General features: G+C 38.8%; 2 protein-coding genes across 3 annotated transcripts in view; one reads left to right on the forward strand and one right to left on the reverse strand.

Moving 5' to 3' along the window:
- LOC129722250 (ras-related protein Rab6) overlaps positions 1–14,977 on the forward strand; it is a 59,972-nt gene extending 44,995 nt beyond the window's left edge. Inside the window, exons 3-6 of one of the 2 annotated variants that reach the window (XM_055675559.1) lie at positions 3,450–3,609; positions 5,740–5,945; positions 6,146–6,212; positions 13,373–14,977. In XM_055675559.1, coding sequence (XP_055531534.1) covers positions 3,450–3,609; positions 5,740–5,945; positions 6,146–6,212; positions 13,373–13,443 — 504 coding nt within the window. In that variant the 3' untranslated portion in view covers positions 13,444–14,977. The other variant, XM_055675560.1, reaches the window with a different exon arrangement.
- A 173-nt stretch (positions 14,978–15,150) lies between these two features.
- Positions 15,151–16,179, reverse strand: LOC129722249 (checkpoint protein HUS1). Its single transcript, XM_055675558.1, has one exon. It carries the CDS (start codon positions 16,034–16,036, stop codon positions 15,179–15,181), a length of 858 nt encoding a protein of 285 aa, XP_055531533.1. The 5' UTR covers positions 16,037–16,179; the 3' UTR covers positions 15,151–15,178.
- Between the last annotated feature and the right edge of the window lie 2,400 nt (positions 16,180–18,579).

The following is an 18,579-nucleotide window of genomic DNA, read 5'->3' on the forward strand; positions in this document are numbered from 1 at the left end:
AAAATCCGTTCAGTGGTAACAAAGTAGTAAGCGTTTGAAATCTTTCATTCTGTCGTTTCACTCCATTCTCGATTTTTTGGAATGCCACCCAACTGAAGTAAGACGTTATTCAAAGTTAATAAAAGATTAGCGCTTGCGAGTTTAAGCGGTTAGGAAAATTAACCTCTTCTTCCACTCGGGTAAATACAATCGTAATCTTGGAATGAATCTAAACTTTTCGAGGACACGTATTTAATTACCGGCTAAAGTATTTTTAGCGGGTAGCACACGGTTGTGATATCGGGTTCGCTTCCCGATCGAGTCAAGGAACTTTTCAAGCTGGAAATTTTCTCGACTCAGCACTTGGGCACGGTGTATCGTTATACTTATCCTACACATGCAAACTGTGCCAAAAACAATATCGATAACGAATTCTCTCAACTATAATCTAGTTGATCGAGACCGCTATTAGCCCCAAGGCTAAGCGTGAGATATGATATGATTTTAATAAAACTTATTTATTGTGTAATTATTAACATATACGTACTAGGGTTGTTACGGATATCCGCATCCCCATCCGTAAAGGCGGATCATCCGCATGGCATCCGTATCCGTATCCGCATCAGGACTCACATATCTGTATCCGCATCTGCAGATATCTAAAAACCACTTCCGTAACATCCCTAATATGTACGCAAAACGACTTCAAAATAAAACCGAAACGATTGAAATTGTCACCGAAAAGCGCAATCTTATATGTTTCTTCCAATTCACAAATTGATTACACGTAATGTTCCCGAAAGTGTGCTTGAATTATACTTATTTTAGTTAATGAAGTTGCTATCGAATCCGCTGTTCTATTTTAAAATATAACTTCTGAAATCAGTCTGGAGACACACAAGGAAGTAATTCAGGTCCGTTGCTTTTCGTGATCTTGCTCAGCGATGTTTGTTCCGTAATTTCAGCTTTGAAAAAGCGGCTGTATGCAGACGAGTTAAGGATATATCTCGATGTTTGGTGTCCGGAATCATATCCAACGGTCTCCTAGAAAGGTATAGTAATCACTGAGAAAACCAAAGGTATAAAAGTGCTCCAAAAGGTCGAATGTCATTTATCAATTGACTTAGTTCAACGAGCTGAGCATCTTCTGTATGCGTGTGTGTATGTACAACGGTCTCTCAGTCTCACTCGATTTTGTCAGAGATGGCTGGATTGATTTTCATGAAATTAATTGCAAATGAAAGGCCTAGTTGCCTCATAAGATCCTATTGAATTTTTATTTTTTTGGCTTTTTATTTTTTTTTGGCTTCAACTTCATCCGTTCATGTTTCTTAGACTGCTTGAACTCACTCACTTTTCTCAGAGATGAATGGACCGATTTTCACGAAATAAATTGCAAATGAAAGGTCTAGTTGCCTCATAAGACCCTATTAGTTTTTTTTTTGTAATCGAACTGTAACTTTGTCTGTTATGTATCAAAATGTAAAAATCACAACACTTTATTATCTCAGAAATTACACAACCGATTTGAACAAAACCGATATCAAATAAACGGGCTGTCTTCAAAACCATCAACTAATGATTCTTATATAGATTAAACATGTGGTTCAAAAGGTATAAAAATAAATGTGTTCCGAAGAGTTTATATTATGCACTAATTTTTGCTATCAAAAAAAAAGTGTTCCAAAGGGTCGAATGGCATATATCACTCGACTCAGTTCGACGAACTGAGCATTTTCTGTATGCGTGCATGTGTGTGTATGTGTGTGTATGTATAGAAAGCTCTCTCAATCTCACTCGATGTTCTCAGAGATGGCAGAACCGATTTTCATGAAATTGGAACAAATGAAAGGTCTAGTTGCCCTTTTAGAGTGGTTTCCAGAAACCGAACGCTATTATCTAGAAATTTAAAATGGCGTCTGAAGATGATTTCTTGCCTAAGGGTATCATACCGCTTTCACAAATCGTATTGGATTATATTTGAATGAATAATAAATCCAGCAGAAATTATCATGGTGTATTTTTTAAGTGTTCGTGTAAATCTATTTTAACAAATAATTCGAACTAATGAGAAAGGCTGGGTCTCACCGCTAGGTGAATTTATTCAGGTTTTTTTCTATATAGACTAGGGTGCCAATCATCGTGTGAAAAAAAAGTGACCAGAATTTTTTTCAAAAAATGATAACTTATTTTTCTTGATTTTGAAATGATCGGACTGGTTTCATTGTTTTGGTAATATTTTGTAGGTTCGATTAAAAAAATCAAGTTTTTAAAAAATGGGCCCTTTTGAATAATTAATTTTTAATCTTCTAACTTTTTTTTTTTAAATAATTTTTTAGGTGTAATTTTTTTGAAAAGACAGAATTATTATCTACAACTTTGTCGAAGACGTCACACCAATCAAACGAACCGAAGTGCTTTTTCACATTTTATACTCATTTTTACACAATATTATGAACCACCCTATGTCAAATAAATGAACCACCCTAATGAAACATAATGTATTCGATGCTAGTTATAATGTATATAATTATACAAGCTATTTCGAGAGACTAGTGATCAATTTCAAAAGATAAATTCTAAACATTTTGAACTCCGCCTTCCACTATTGAAAAAAACGACCCAGAGAGTTGATTTTTGCAAAAAAAAAAAATTTCCGATGACACCAATTCTCGACGTTTCATGCGTTTTTAAGTCATTTGGCATCAAAAAAAAAAATTTCGAAAACCGAAATTTCACGTTTGTTGGCTGGCACCCTAATATAGACTTCAAATGGAAAGTACTAGTAAGAAATAGTTTATGTGGTCAAGGATTTGGAAACAAGACTCGTAACTTACCTTCCAGAACTAAATTAAATTAGGTTCAATCACACCCTCTATTTCCCGTTAGTACGCTTCATTTTTGACACTGCTTTTACTTTATGAACACATAGGTATTTGAAAATCCAACTACCAAATGAAGACAGATGTTACCTGCTCTTGGTTAGACTTTTGACTTGCAAAATCGACGCTCCTGAGCTCCTATTGATGTTAAACTTGAACATTCATTTCTGTTTCACCAGAACAATTTGATAATTAGTTAGATTGGTTTTAAGTATTGTGTCGTTGTTGTTGCCGTGCCTAAAACTAGGGTCTTATGCCGATTTATCAATGGTAATGAGGTTGTCAAGTCAGGTCTTTTCCATCAGTCGCTTTAGTGAGACTGTGTCAGTTAAAGTTGAACTATTAAATGAAAAAACATCATTACTATGGTTATTAAACATTCTTTACGAATTATTGGATAGCTCACATGATGCATTAAAAGCATTACAAATATCTATTCCTTCTTTCGGTATTGTGAAATAACCTTTTCTTAAATGCTTTTGTTATCTGTTATCATCTCATTTTGTGAATACTACAACAATCATATTACTATTTATTGTGAATATTACAATTACCAATGCATGTTTCGTTCCTTTCCTTCCATTGCAGGCAACGATTGGTATAGACTTCCTGTCAAAAACCATGTATTTAGAAGACCGAACAGTACGATTACAGCTGTGGGACACTGCCGGACAGGAACGATTCCGATCGCTAATACCTTCCTACATTCGGGACTCAACCGTAGCCGTAGTAGTGTACGATATTACAAGTAAGTACCTGAGTTTGCGTTTGTTGAACTTCAGCTACTGTTGCCGCTGTCTGAACTGCAAATTATTGCCAGCGTTGACATACAAACTTACAATTTTCTAGTTCACCAGTATTATGCCATGCAATAAACCTAGGCCTTCGCGACAGTTGAGAATTAGAACACGCTCGCTTATAAACTCGGGCGTTCCTGAATGTGAGCACCAAGTATAGGCTGAAAATTTAAAACAAACCTCAGCAAATCATCGTTTTCCACCTGTGTGAAGTTGGGGACTGATAAGGAAATCCACAGTCAGCCAGTCGTTACGGTTCACCTGGTTTTGCTTTCTCGTGTGTTTAGTGTACCCAGCGCACCAGCATAGCAATTCGTATTGAAACATGTTCCACCGTATGCCGCATAGTATATGTATGCTTGCTTACAATAGTGTAGCGTCCCAAAAAAAAAACTAACTTTCTGAAATCCGTTCGCGTTGCAGTTGGGTTCACCGGCGTGACGGACACATAACGTACAGATGGGTATTCTCAACGTTGATGTTGACGGCCTAATTTGTCAATGTAGATTCAGATTGCAGTATTTACCGTTACATTACTTTGATTAGAAGAGACTGAATCATCATACCTAACGTCGTAACATGTATTGACGATCCAGGGACAATCGCGGTGTAGAAAAACACAATTCTTATCGTCGCACCGTGAACCTGGGCTGTGAGCAGGTGAATGATTCATAATCAATACCCGTATCGGACAAGAAATGATTTATTATTAAAATTATCTGACCCCAAGTCTTATGAGTGCATGATTCGGTTGTTATTTTTTTCAATGCAATGGTTGTGTTTTAAAGGTGCACAATTTACCAAAACTGTTTTTTAGGATTCCTTGAATAACTTTCTTCAGAAATTATTGTTGGCTGTCTATAATTTGTAAGCAAAATGAAGAAGAGGGTTTACACAAAACGTGTGTTATTTTGTAACAAAGATGAAGAGTTCCACAGAACGGGGGGAGGACGGCGTGGTGTATTTTAATCGATGCCAAAATCGGGAGTTTTGCAACACTCCCGATTTTACTATGTTTTTTTCTACTCTACTCGTGGACAAACATAATTTTAAAACGAGCTTTCCTATGTATGACGGGAGTTAGATCAACAATACTATAGTATCTATTTTGTATTGTTATAACTTTAGAAAAAGCTTTCGTTCCTCAATTTCTAAGCAATTCTCATCTAACTCCTTACAATTATTATGCCATAAATCTCTTAAAATAAACTTAAAATGGAGAAAAAATCCCGATACAAAACATACAAACATTTACACCACCAATTGAATTTAAATTGCTTGTGGTTCAACGTTGTGCGAACAATAAAGCCATCGCTAAAATGTCCATAACTATTTCGGGATCGGTAATCAACGATAAAAATTCCTTTTGTTTATATTTGTCTCTACTTTCTGATCATCAATTTCATCGCGTTTCGGTTGGGCGCGCCTAATTCGTTTAAAACTGCAAGACTGCATCGCACACGGTTGCCAAATATAATTGCCACTGATGTTATACCGTTGCCAAATGCTTCAATAATGTTCGCTGGCCGATAGAAGTGTTTCGAAAACAAAAGGCGTTCAATAAAGCGAAGTGAATTAGATAAATAAAACATTGTTGCGGTCATAGCCAGGTACAAGTGCTCTGCCTGTTATCGTTCAGAAAAATTTGAAAAATATTTCGTTTTGGAATATTTACATAGCAGAAAACATGACAGGTACATCTACAACAATCCCATTCATAATGTTCAGACTTTCACTGTCATATAGGTACTTCGATCACAACCAGATTAGCTATGAATCAACTCGTTTGAGTTAGGTACCACTTTCCGATGAATGCCGCCCAATTCTGTAGACCGTGGATAAATCGAAATCAATTGAATATTTATACATTTCAGCACATTCAATTCCCTTGCCTCGGCAATTTGTTTTGCATGCATAGACCGTTCAACCGAATACTGCATTCTATCCATTGGGCAATCAACTCAGTTGTGGTTCAAAAACAAAGCGGACGCATGTCAATATCACCAACCCTAGGGGCAACAGCAGCCAGAGCTGATAGTTTACCTTTGTTTCCCATTTTAATTCTCGTTGTTTAACCGTAGATGCAAATTCATTCCACCAAACATCGAAATGGATTGACGACGTCCGGACGGAGCGTGGCAGTGACGTAATCATAATGCTGGTGGGCAACAAAACTGACCTCTCCGACAAGCGCCAGGTTTCAACGGAGGAGGGCGAACGGAAAGCTAAAGAACTGAATGTGATGTTCATCGAAACTAGTGCGAAGGCTGGCTACAACGTGAAACAGGTATGGAATCGGATGGAGTATACTACGGTCGGTCGGTGGGTGTTTCTCGTTCGTCAAAAGACTCCGATACATCCCACAGTCGTTCCGCAACGGTGACATTGAATTGATCGGAAACGATTGTTTTCGTGTCGCTTTTGTGATTGCTCCATATTATTACTAAGTGTTTATTGCATCTATTGAACCCATCTCTTCCATTGCAGCTGTTCCGAAGAGTGGCCGCCGCACTGCCCGGTATGGACTCGACTGAGAATAAGCCACCAGAAGATAGTATCCTTTTGATGAACGAAAAAAATGGTTTCCATTGTTTGAACTTTCCTCACCTCTTATTGCTTGCAGTTCATTGAACTCATTTAAAGGGAAACATATAAATGCTGAGTTAAAATTCCAGAATAGTTTTCTTCCAGTAGCTGCTATTTTTGAGCAACAAACAAATAATATCAGAGGTAAAAAAACCTTTACAGAAAACCTAACCTCTCGAAGTAGTAAAAAGTTATCATGTTTACTCGAAAATAACGAACCTAACAGATACGCTTGAAAACATTGAAGCGACAGGGCCTTGACATCAAACCTTCACGATATGTACATGCGAACCGATGATTCAGACCGCACAAAATGCGAGTGTTAGCAATGTGATTGCCATCACTTATTGCATTTACAGACGAATTTTCGGTTACCTGGGATCATGACAAAAGTCAAATAAATTGTCAAGACTGTGAACCAAGATCCAAGTGAGATATTCTGGTACGAAAAGAATCTAACCTTAATGCTTTGGATCATATTGGAACATGACGCTGGTGACAGGGATACTAGGTAATTTTTTAAATGTCTTCAAGTTCCGCAAAAAAAAAGGCCAGGTTAAATGTATTCCAATTGAAGACATGTCTTCCAATCTGGCACCGCTGCTGTTGACGTCAGTTGGCTTCCACACCCAAGCTTCGGGGGACTAAAAAATGTCCACGGAAGATAACCCAAATAGAAAAATCAGCCGCATAGAAAGTCCCGTATCCACGAGATCTGCTTAAGGTGAAACCTCATTGAATCCAAAAATGGCCGACTTCAGGTCACCACTTCGAATTTTCGAAAGCACAAGACTTGGAAATAGTTAATGCGTTCTCTGTGAAAATGCTATTTTATGTTTGCTGTGGTGAAGCAAACATAAAATAGAATTTTCATAGGGAACGCAATGAGTATTTCCGAGTCTTGTGCTTTCGAAAATTCGAAGTGGTGACTCGAAGTCGGCCATTTTTGGATTCAATGAGTTTTCACCAACCCCTAAATCTGAACAAACGGTGGCAAATAGTAACATCAATTATTGCGATTCGAAAAAAAAAGAAACTCCATAAGCGAAGGGCAGAAAATGGACTAATGAAAGCTCCATATATTCTGAAAAGGTTGATATGACGAAAAGATTTCTAATACCATCCAACAGCCAACATATTGATGATCTGCTAATTCAAGATTAACACGAAGACACGATTATTTTCAAGAAATCAAATTGCGTCATATGATATGTGCAAATTATTGAATTATCTAAATCTCTTAGGACCACATTTGCAATCGGAGCTTGAAATTCTGCAAACCCAAACTCAAGATTGGTACGTTGTCCTGACTGAATCTTTCTTTTACAATTCAGGGATTGCACAAGGCAGCCTTGTAGTCCGCTGTTTTGCGGTGATGTCTACTTCAAAAATTTTCTCATTAGAATGCCTTCGGTATGCATTTACAGATGATTTGAAGTAATCTAATACAGTAAGGACATTTTCTTCCTACAAGAGCAGCTCAATGAACTACCACACTAATGTATACTGAATCACATAGTTCTAAAGCCGACAAACAATCTGCATTTCGAGTTTAACCTACCACATGGACTAAAACACAAAGATTGTGTTACAAATTGAAAAATCTTTGAAATAACTAAAATCCCGTTCAAGCGGAGCAATAACTAGATAGGTGTTATGAAACATCTGCTCCAGCAAATTCAACCGTAAATTATTGATTTGCTCAATTACGTCGTAACTGTACCTCTAGAACCAATGTAACCGAAATGAGAAAGCGCGCCGGAAAATATTGAAAAAGTTCATGAAATCATGCTAAATACCCGCAAAGTGAAATTGAGCGAGTCTTAACTAGACTATAAATATCTCAAACAAAGGCGTTGATCATATAGAACTCAAAATGTTGCCTGAGGAGAATCGTCTAAAACGCAACAAGCAGCGCAAAAAATATGAGAGGACCGCTATAAAAATGCAGGTCGGATAAAGTTCTGGATTCGCCAGTTGTCTGACTTCGCACCAGATTGACCTCAAATCTATCAGATATTTCAGAGAGCCAGATTATTACCGGATTCTTGTTTCATATTTTGCCCTTTTGGATGAAACATTACAATCAGCGATTTGATCTGGCCAAACTACAAATTCGATGTTTGACCTCAGAAAAGACCCCACATCGATGACGTCTGAAAAGTGCCGACCATCAATCAGCATGCGGTTAACGTCGATTCAGATCACTATCTCGTGGCGTGGTATGCAAAATTCGTGCTCACCGTATTTAAATCAGGATCAAAGAGGAAGATACCGCAACTGTTCGCTAACTGTGTGAACTTAAATTTCTTATCAAACATGAACAAACGTTGAAGCGGATGTCGATCAACAACTGGCTTTCGCCACTTCGAGACAGTTTTACAAAAAATTTTTTTTGAGATGACGAATAACCAATTTAGAGTCGCTCTTGTGAAAGAACCGTTTTGCACTCCTGCAGAGTGAGCAACTACGAACGGAGTATTTTCGCAGTAACATCGATGTAAAAATAATAGTTGCTACAAAGTACAATCGAAAATGGTAGTGGGAAGGGGTACCTCCTGATGCTGACTGTCCTGATATGACAAATGAAAAGAATCGGGCCTATACATACACGTTAGTAGTAGCAACTCGTGTGATGCGTCACACGTGATGGTGGGGAAGAAATTATAAAATAGAGCGATTAATGTAACTGTAATGCCAATGTCATGTGTAATGATAGCGAAAGGATCCTGATTACGGATAAATCACATACGGCCAGGTGTTGAAAACAGCACTCCGATGTGGTATTGAATGGTGCGAAAGGTAAGGAGAACGGGAGAAAAACTGGAGAGGATGGACAAGCGCCAACCTTACATGAGTTAAAAAATGCCGCTAGGAAGGCATATTGCAATTTATCAGGTTATACTGAGAATATGGTCTGAGGAGAAACTACCTACTGACAGGTTGATAGAACTCACATACCCTATCTATAAAAAAGACATAGGTCGAACTGCATTAACTATCGAGGCATGAGTCTCCTCAATTACGTTTATAAAGTTCTCAGCCGTTTCTTGTTTCATAAACTGAGACCTTTGCAGAAAATCTTTGATCGTAAATACAATGGACCAGATGTTCACCTTGAGACAGATCCTCGACAAGTTTTGAGAACATAACTTACAGATACCCAACGAAACGAGCGGCTCGACGACAAATGTAGGAGGGTGATGGATGAAGAGAACGCTGCGCGGGGGGCTAAGATGCGCAGTGCCCCTCGTCAGAACCTAGAAAGACAAAGACAGAAGAAGATGCAGAGCTGCCTGGAGAAGGAGGAATATGCAGAGCTGGAACAGTTGCATCATTCTCTGGAAACGCGAAAGTTCTACCAGAAACTCAATACATCCCGCCGAGGCTTTGTGCCACGAGCCGAAATGTGCCGGGATTAATGTGGTAGTATCCTGACGAACGATCATGAGATGACCGAAAGGTGGAGGCAGTCAGAGGACCATGGCGGTGGAGAAAGCGATTCCGTCGGTGCGACAAACGTAGAAGACTTGCAAGCCCCAACGATAGGCGAAGTTAAGGATGCCATCAAGCAGCTGAAAAACACTTAATCGGCTGGAAAGGATGGCCTCGGAGCGGAGCGGATAAAGATGGGCCCGACATAGCTTGCCACCTGTTTGCACCGGCTGATAGCAAGGATTTGGGATACAGAACAGCTACCGGAGGAGTGGAAGGATGGGTTTATCTGAACTATCTATAAGAAAGGCCACAAATTGGACTGTGAGAACCACCGTGTTAATGCCGCCTACAAAGTGCTTTCCCAAACAATTTTCCGCCGATGCTCCCCGCTAGCCAACAGATTTGTGGAAAATTATCAGGCCGGCTTCGTGGAAGGACAGTCTACGACGGACCAAATCTTTACAATACGGTAGAACCCCCACGCACCACTTATTCATCGACATCAAACCGCGTATGACACTATGGACCGGAAAGAGCTATGAAAGGTCATAAACAAAAACGGCTTTCCAGGGAAGTTGATTAGAATGATTAAGACTACGGTGGGCCTTCGATGGTCTCTCCTGACTGCTACTCAACATTGCGCTACAGCGTGAAACGAATCTAGTGGACATTAACACGCGGGGTAGAATATTCAATAAATCCAGTCAATTTGTTTGCTTTGCTTATGAGATGGACATTGTCGGCAGAACAACTGCGGCGAAGGCAGGACTATACACCTGACTAAAATGGGAAAAAGCGGGACGGGTACGCTGGACAGGGCATGTTGCAATATGCCGGACAACTACCCTGCGAAGATGGAGAAACTTTGTGAATCGGGCCATCTCATTATGACGGAATGCGAAATAAATAAAAAATAAAATAAATTTTAACCTGCAGACACATCATCTGTTTATAGACTATAAGAAGCTGTACGATTCAGTGGAACGTTATGGCAGATTATGCTTAAACATGGTTCTCCAACAAAACTAATTAAGCTGATACGTAAGACTCTTGACGATTTCACATTAGGCGTCCCAACAGCGAGCGAAAGCATCAATGTTATGGAGCAAGGGGACGGGTTCTCGAACTTGCTGTTCAATACAGCCTTCGAAGGTTATACCAAGAGCGGGTGTGCAGAGTAGTGGCACCATGAAGTCTCATATGCTTCTAGGCTTCGCGAACGACACCGATATTATCGGTGTTGATCGTAGAACTGTGGGGGAGGCCTTTTCGGCTTCAGGGAAAGCTTCGAGAATTGAACTTACCATAAATGCTGCCAAAAAAAAGTACGTGGTTGCTAGCAGAGAGTGTGGTAGTTTTACGGTGGTTGGTGCTGTGGTGGGATTGATGGAAATACTTTTGAAGTGATTGATGAATTTGTTAATTTTGGTACACTCGTAACCTGTGTTAACGAGATGTAGCTCCAACGTGAAGAGACGGAGTGCAGCAGCGAACAGGGCTTATCCGTAAGATTGCGTAGCTAGCTTAAATCTCACAGCCTACAGTCCGCACGATATTTGCGCTCCAAAAGCGCTGATCATCCTGGCGGCACTCAACAAGCATGAATCGTGGAATATAGAATTATATGATCAATACTCGGAATTAAACAAGAAAATAGGGTGTGATGCAGGCGCATGAATCAGCAGCTGTGCGAAGTATACAAATACGCTGATATTATCAGGCTGATGAAGAAACACGGTAGATCGCGTAGCACGTATTTTGGATAAGTAACCCGCGCATTGGGTGTGTGCTGTCGATCCTCGTCGATCTGTCGCCAAAAAAGTAAATTGAAAGTAAGTAAACTACAAATTCAGTGCTGATAGCTTACTGAGCTACCTTTGAATTCGAAGAAAGTTGTCTCATGATCTTTCAATGATTTAGTATTTTAGGAACTCATTGTGAATGCAATTATCAATGCTGACGTTAGATTTAAAGGCTTAGACTGTAGAATACCATCTGAGTCTGGATCCTCCATTGTTTAAAAAAAGCTAAATCCCAGTTGTTATCAATGTGCTCAATTTCTATTTCTAATCTTATTTCCATGTATCTATGAGTATTGATAACAACCTCCAGCGTTAGTTCCAAGGAGATATTAGTAAAACAACCAACCATGACCTTCGGCTAACTTCAAGGGTACAAATTCGTATTCCTCTCACCTGGACTGTGTTTGGACTTTGATAACTGTGCGAAAATTAGACAGACTGTCTGTATGTTTGTCAATTCAGCCCTAATAATATTTGCTTTCATAAGCATTGAACATGTTGATGTCCTAGAGCTAGAGCTTGTGTAAAAAGTTTGAGATTTTTATTGAAAAATTGAATAATTTGCTTTAAAAAACGTGCTTTCTGTAATTCTAATTTGCTTCCGTTCGCACCTGTGTTTGACAAAAATATTTTAGGCGCCAGTTGCGTTATCAATTAATTATTGGAAAAGCATTCGTAGTTTCCAAACATGCGGTTGTTTCTCGAACACTACCTTCTACCTTTTCTATTGTTTAATTGTGATTTTCAACTAAGTAACAGCAGTCCTAGTAACAAAATACCAAACTATAAGAAGTGGCAATATTTCCGAACCTAATAGAACACTCCCACAGATTGTTCTTCACATCTTATTCGACTATCGTTCATTCTATTTATTTTGTTCTTTTCAGTTACTTCAATCAGTATCCTCAAGTAGTTAGCTACTCTGTCTTGTCGTTTTTCGTTCACATTTTTGTTGCGTTATCACTTTATTTTCCTTAACTTATGATTTCCTTTACCAGTGCAAGAAGTTGTGCTTAAGGACTCACCGAACGAAGCGAAAGACCCGGAAGGTGGCTGTGCATGCTGAAGGTCCAGAAAAGTCTACCTCCTAACAGAGTAAAACAAAAAAAAGAAACATACAAACATGCCGTTCCCATCTACTACCGCGGCCAGATGGCAGATCTAGCCAGTGTCGGATCGTATCCGCCACGAGTCAGCAGCCCGGCTAACGCAGAAGTCGAAGAGAAAATTATCCATCCTTTACTGCACCTTTTTTTATCTATATTATTATTTATTTATAGTGAAGAATAATACGTGCAAAACTGTTGCATTATGGGTCCAACATTCGCAAATATTAAGGATGATGTCCACACACGCATACATGAAAAGAAAACATTCAAAGTAGATTTTGTTCGAGATGAGAAAGTGTCTATGATTATTTTTTTTACTGTTAAACATTATTACCGTTCGCGGAGAGTGCTATATTTTCTGTTTATTCTTTAGTTTTGCCTCTACTGATAGATACATGCAGTGAAATATTGTTTATAAATAATTATACTACCTTATACGATTACTTACTTCTACCTTCGGGATATGTTTAAATAATGATAAGGTTGCCCAAAAGTAATAAAGTTATGACGCTGCTTTCCTGAATTTTAGCGTAGCAGTTATTTCTGCTAATTGAACAGTGGCAAGAAGCATCGTAAAAAAGGGCAAAATGAGAAAATAATTATTTTAATGACTTTGCTAGCCCTCGCGATAGTAACTCGCTTAAGTTATAACTACTTGACTAAATAAACTAATCCAGAGTATAAATTATGCTCAAGCTCGTTGTTTTTTCTTTCTTAGATTACTTTCTCAACAATTCGATTGTTCGATGCCGCTTTTCCTTAACTCCTGTGCCTTTCAGCTGTCGATCTGCAGACTCAGCCTTCAAATTCCGGAGACCAGCAGGACTCAGAGGGTGGTTGCATGTGTTAAAACAGCGACGAAGTTCATGAAGACCGAATCATTAACAATTACAACTGCATCCTACAAAAAAAACATGCCGAAGCGAGCTGTGGTTTTGGTTTATTATTATCGATTTTTTAACTACTCCCAATTCAAGGATATTTAATAGAAGATGCAGGTTTAAAATCAAAACAAACAAGCGACTGTTCGTGAAAACTGTGGCAAAATGGAAGAGAGTTCAATTAAACGAAAAAGGGATAAAACTAGGATTTAACAATTTAGCTATGCAGTAACCAAAGCGAAGTTTCACAAAATATACAAACTCATGCATAAACTGATTTAGGAAGAAAAACACAACGCATTAGCTAAGCGCGAATCATGCAGTAGCACAATCTTACAGCAGAATAATTTAACAAATAACCGCATTATTACCTACTCTGTTCCCCTTAAGCTTAGCGATTGTTCAAAACAATCTGTTAAGCCGTTCACTAGTTGTAAAAGTAATGGTTTGTTTAAAACACCTTTTGCACTCTGGAAAAAATACAATCATAAGTATCGTAAAAATAACGAATAGGAAACCCACGTTTTACCATCAAAACCGATCTTAGATACTGACAGGATCCTCCTGTCATGGAGCCATGCTTTCGTTAACGGGACATGACTCATAAATAAAACGGCGAAATTCTAAAGGGTTAATGCTTAGACGCGTCATCGTCATCAACCTCTCACTCACTACGCGCAAAGCGTTTCATTACGTTAAAATTGATGCATCCATTTTGCTTTCCACCATCGCCACTATCATTGAATGTGTCTGTGTTTTGCGCAGGGAATAATTAACTACCTACTAAAATGAATAGTACTAAAGTTGACATGTCGCCGTGTTGCTCATTAAAAGTGTGAACTAGAAAGCAGGTGAAATTTAGATAAAAGTTATAACTTGAACATCCGTTGTTAGAGCAGCATTATTTTAAATGCAAAGCGCCGCTGAATAAATGTGCATTGCAGAAACACGTGACGCGAGTGATCCATGCTAACTTAAAATAAAAGATGAGCTTTAGATTGAAAAGGAAATTGTGACAACTAGGAGCTAGTTTTTATATTCAGATAGAAGTGATTAGGAAAGTTGTACTCGTCACTGAACCTAATAACCAACCATAGAATATACAATGAACTGAAATATTTGAAAGATTTTCAAAACTGTATCCTAATCAGCATCGTTTTGAAATTCCTAAAATAACGAGAAACATAATTCGAAAACCTGATGGAACTATCAAAAATTCACTGAATTAAACGAACAATTATTTCCATAATCACTTCTACCTGAGCAACACGATCTTCACGCAAAAAAAAACCTTATACAATTAGCCATCGATTTGCTACGCTAGACTTATGCGGAATAGCAAGCAGAGGGCGACTGCAACGGTAATTGTACTACAAAACTGAGCAAAACCATAGGAGAATATAAAAATTTTAAATATAAAACTTACCGCTTAAATATGATAGGCATTACTAAACGAAAACAAAAACCAGTCAACCACCTTCATTAACTCATCAAATCGGAAAATCAACAGGCATTCTATTACTTCTAAGAAAAGAAAATCGTAGCAAAGGATGGGAAGTCGCAGCCTAAGAAGCGAGCCTCCTTTCGGATAAAAAAGGCTTTTTCGTTTGGAGCAATCGAAACCCTTCACACACACATTAGTCGCTTTTCATAATTAAAATAAAAATGAACATTCATTGAGAAAAAAACAACTTTTGTATTCTTTCAATCGAAATCAATCGCTGGCAGAATAAAACTAATAAAAACATTATCTTTAATCTCGAACCTAATGTTAAATAAATGCTCGTGCTTGATGTTGGCCACCATCCTGAGATTACAACAATTGATACTCTCCAGAATGGTGGACAGTTTCTTGGAATCCACCCGACAGGCGGCATCTTCACCGTTCGCAGCCGGTGGACGGCCTGCACACCAGGAGCTCTCGAGTCCCTTGTAGTGGCTACCAACGGTAACAATGTCAGTTTCCACCACCAGTGACAGCTCCCCCGTCGCAGTGGCATACACTGTGACCGCTGGTGACAGATTCTTTTTCTTCTCCATTAAGGCTCGTAGCGATTTGATGGACGGTAGCGTGGTTGTTAAATCGTACTGTACAGTCTGTGGGAGATTGAAATGGTTCCATTCGCTGCGTGGAACCACCGTCACCGGGATTTGATGGTTAACCTTAGGACACATGAAATCCTCTTCATTGTGGGAAACCCCAGTCATTTCCACCGCCAGGTAAACCAGTTCCGTTTTTTCGAGTTTTAGTTTCAGGTAATCGATCGAATGATTCCAGGAAAGAGCGCGAACCAGATTGGCCGCCACAACCGTCAGATAAAACTGGTTGTGCTGCTCGTCGATTCCGTCCATCACATACTCACTGAAAAATGCACCCCGGTCCGCTGCATCGATCTCACACCACAGGCACTGTCCGGTTTCGACGTCCGCTTCGATCTGAAGGACCACCTTCGACGGTTGAACGTTGATAATTATGTTTCGATTGATACGGGACAACGTTGTCACTATATTTAGCAGCTCCCGTATATGGACGTTGTCCGTTACTATAGCGCGGAACTTCATTTCTTTAAAGAAAAGGAAAGAAGGCAAATTTGTGCCCAATAAAACGTTTTGTTTAGAATTATGATAAACATGAACAGTTTAATCTTCAATTCACTTTGTTTTGATTATCCTTCGCGGTAAAAAAATCCCGAAATTTTGGAATTTTTACCCAATTTTGAAAGCTTCATTGGAGAGAGCTTTGCGTAAGAAGCTTTCATTTTTTAGAGGGGTGATCAGAATTGTGAGAATCCTGCCCAATGAGCATAAAACGAAGGTGAGGAGAAAACTTGCACGCCCCCTATGCCCACAGTTGATGCCAAATAGTGACGTAGCTATTTAGGTTTACCATGGAATTCGTTTAGTTGTTTATTTTTGAAGCATTTAGACTGATACAAATTCTGAATAGTTTTTATGCCCACGGTTATCAGTTAGCTGAGGGGAGGGCAAAAAATAAACACTGAGAAGAAAAAAAAGGAATAGCTTTCATAAAAAATTGTGTGCAAGTTACGCCGTTTGTAACTTGCATGCAAAAGTGTGTTGAAAAATATCACATAAGGCAATCCACGAGACAGTTGCGATCAGCTGATTTCAGTCTGTTTTCAACTTATGACAGCTTTATGTATGTTCGATCGGTCTCAACTTGGATGCAATCCGGATCCAGAAGCGTGAAAAACAAATGTTATCCGATCGGTAGCTCTAGTATCGCGAGTGCCAATCCTAAATACAACAATATAAAATCACTTTTGATATTATTGCCGACATTAAAAGATTTCGGTTTTGGCCGTGTTTTGATTTTACAGCTTGAAAAACAGCAACAATAACAAACGTACAAGCAAAAAAACGTCACCCGTGGATTGCCTCATTATTATCATTATTTAACATTTGGTTTGCCTTTTGATGACACTTTCACTGTCACTGGACATATTTGTTGCTAAATCAAGCATATACGCGAGGGGGGGTGACATAAAATGAAAATGAAATTTGTATCGGCCTTACTAATGCTAGAAAATTAGGGATACCAACCGTTCTGATTTTGCAGGACGTTTTTTTATATTCTAGCATTTGCCCTGATTTTCCTAAGATATTTAATATTGTACCGGGGTAGTATGCGAAATTTTTATAAATTGCTCAGTAACTTTTTTCGATTCCAGGTCGCAAAGCTCACCGTGATCGATTTTTTTCGTTGGTTCAATCTCAGTAGAGTGATAAGAAGAATCTTCTAGCCGTTGACCATTACCATTGAGCATCTGGCATTTGTTAAGTTTAAGTTGAAACAGTTTACGTGTGCTGAATTTTTAAAGTATCTATTGTAATAGATAAAGAAAAAAAGTATCTATTTTCTATTACATTGCTAGACTTTCTGCTTTTTATTCGTAGACGTCAAAAATATTCACCCACCTATAGTTGTTATACAGTTTTTTACGCGTAATATTTTACCTACCCTTTTGACAACTCTGCTTACGTCAGTTTGAAGTCTTTATGTATTTCCAAGGGGATGACGGCCCTATCTCAACTCTACACGTTTGACAGTAGACCACATATCGGGGCTTCATTTAAAAATAAAGCCCTGAGGCAGGCGCCCAGCAAAAGTTCCATATATTTTGCCACTTTAGTCGGGAAGACTCTTCACTCATTCAGCATAGAAAGAGATAGCATGTTGTCATCCCCTGTGTATTTCGCAAAAAAAACAACAAATCTGGCAACATCAGTGTTGCCAAAACTCTAGAAATCACGAAACTGACGCAAGCAGAGATATTCACAAATTACGAACACGCATTATAGCATCCGCCATTATGGTGCGTAAAAAGCTGGATACCACAATCACTTTAAGCTGACAAAAAAATCAAAACAAAACAACGTCCACTGCACAAAAATTAATCGTCACGTCTATTCATTGCTTTCTTGCCACTGCTCCTGTTGCTGTTGCTGCAATACCAGTGTACAGAGCAGTGTGAGCATATTTTGGTGTGACAAAATTAGTTCACTATGAGTCTATTCAGAGGTAAACTGCGCAATACTAATGCGTAATAATTCATTGTGGTTTGATAAAAGTGGATCAACACAAGACACACTCAGTTTTTTACTAGGTGTTTTTTTTTTTTCTGAAAAATCTAAAAATTGGATTTTTGCGTTACGTTATTGTTATGAGTGTTATGAATGTACGTATCAATAGACCATTTTACGAACTGACAGGTGTCACGGATCCTGCTGATATTGATGTTGCTTTTACGTGCGTTGTGTCAGCGGTTCCAAGCTTTCTGTCAAAATTTCATTCATGAATTGAGTTCAGAAACGTCTCGTAAAATGGTCTATTATCGTGTGTTCCATACTCAGAGAGAGAGAGAGAGAGAGATAAGCGATGAAAACCCTACAATTTGGCAACTAGGTTTAACATGTCAGAGATGCCAGATCTCTTCTCAAAGTGCAATTTGGACTAACTTTTTCATTCGACTCGTATAACTGATGGTGACGGTGGAATAGAGATGGTCGGGTTTGGCTTTTTTCAAACCCGTACCCGACCCGAACCCGAGATTTTTTTTTCGATCAAACCCGAACCCGAGAAT

The sequence above is a fragment of the Wyeomyia smithii genome, chromosome 2, assembly GCF_029784165.1.
Source record: "Wyeomyia smithii strain HCP4-BCI-WySm-NY-G18 chromosome 2, ASM2978416v1, whole genome shotgun sequence".
Taxonomy (NCBI): Eukaryota; Metazoa; Arthropoda; class Insecta; order Diptera; family Culicidae; genus Wyeomyia; species Wyeomyia smithii.

Bases quoted from the DNA above. Each gene is read 5' to 3' on its own strand.
- LOC129722249 (XM_055675558.1), bottom strand. From the start codon at position 16,036: ATGAAGTTCCGCGCTATAGTAACGGACAACGTCCATATACGGGAGCTG.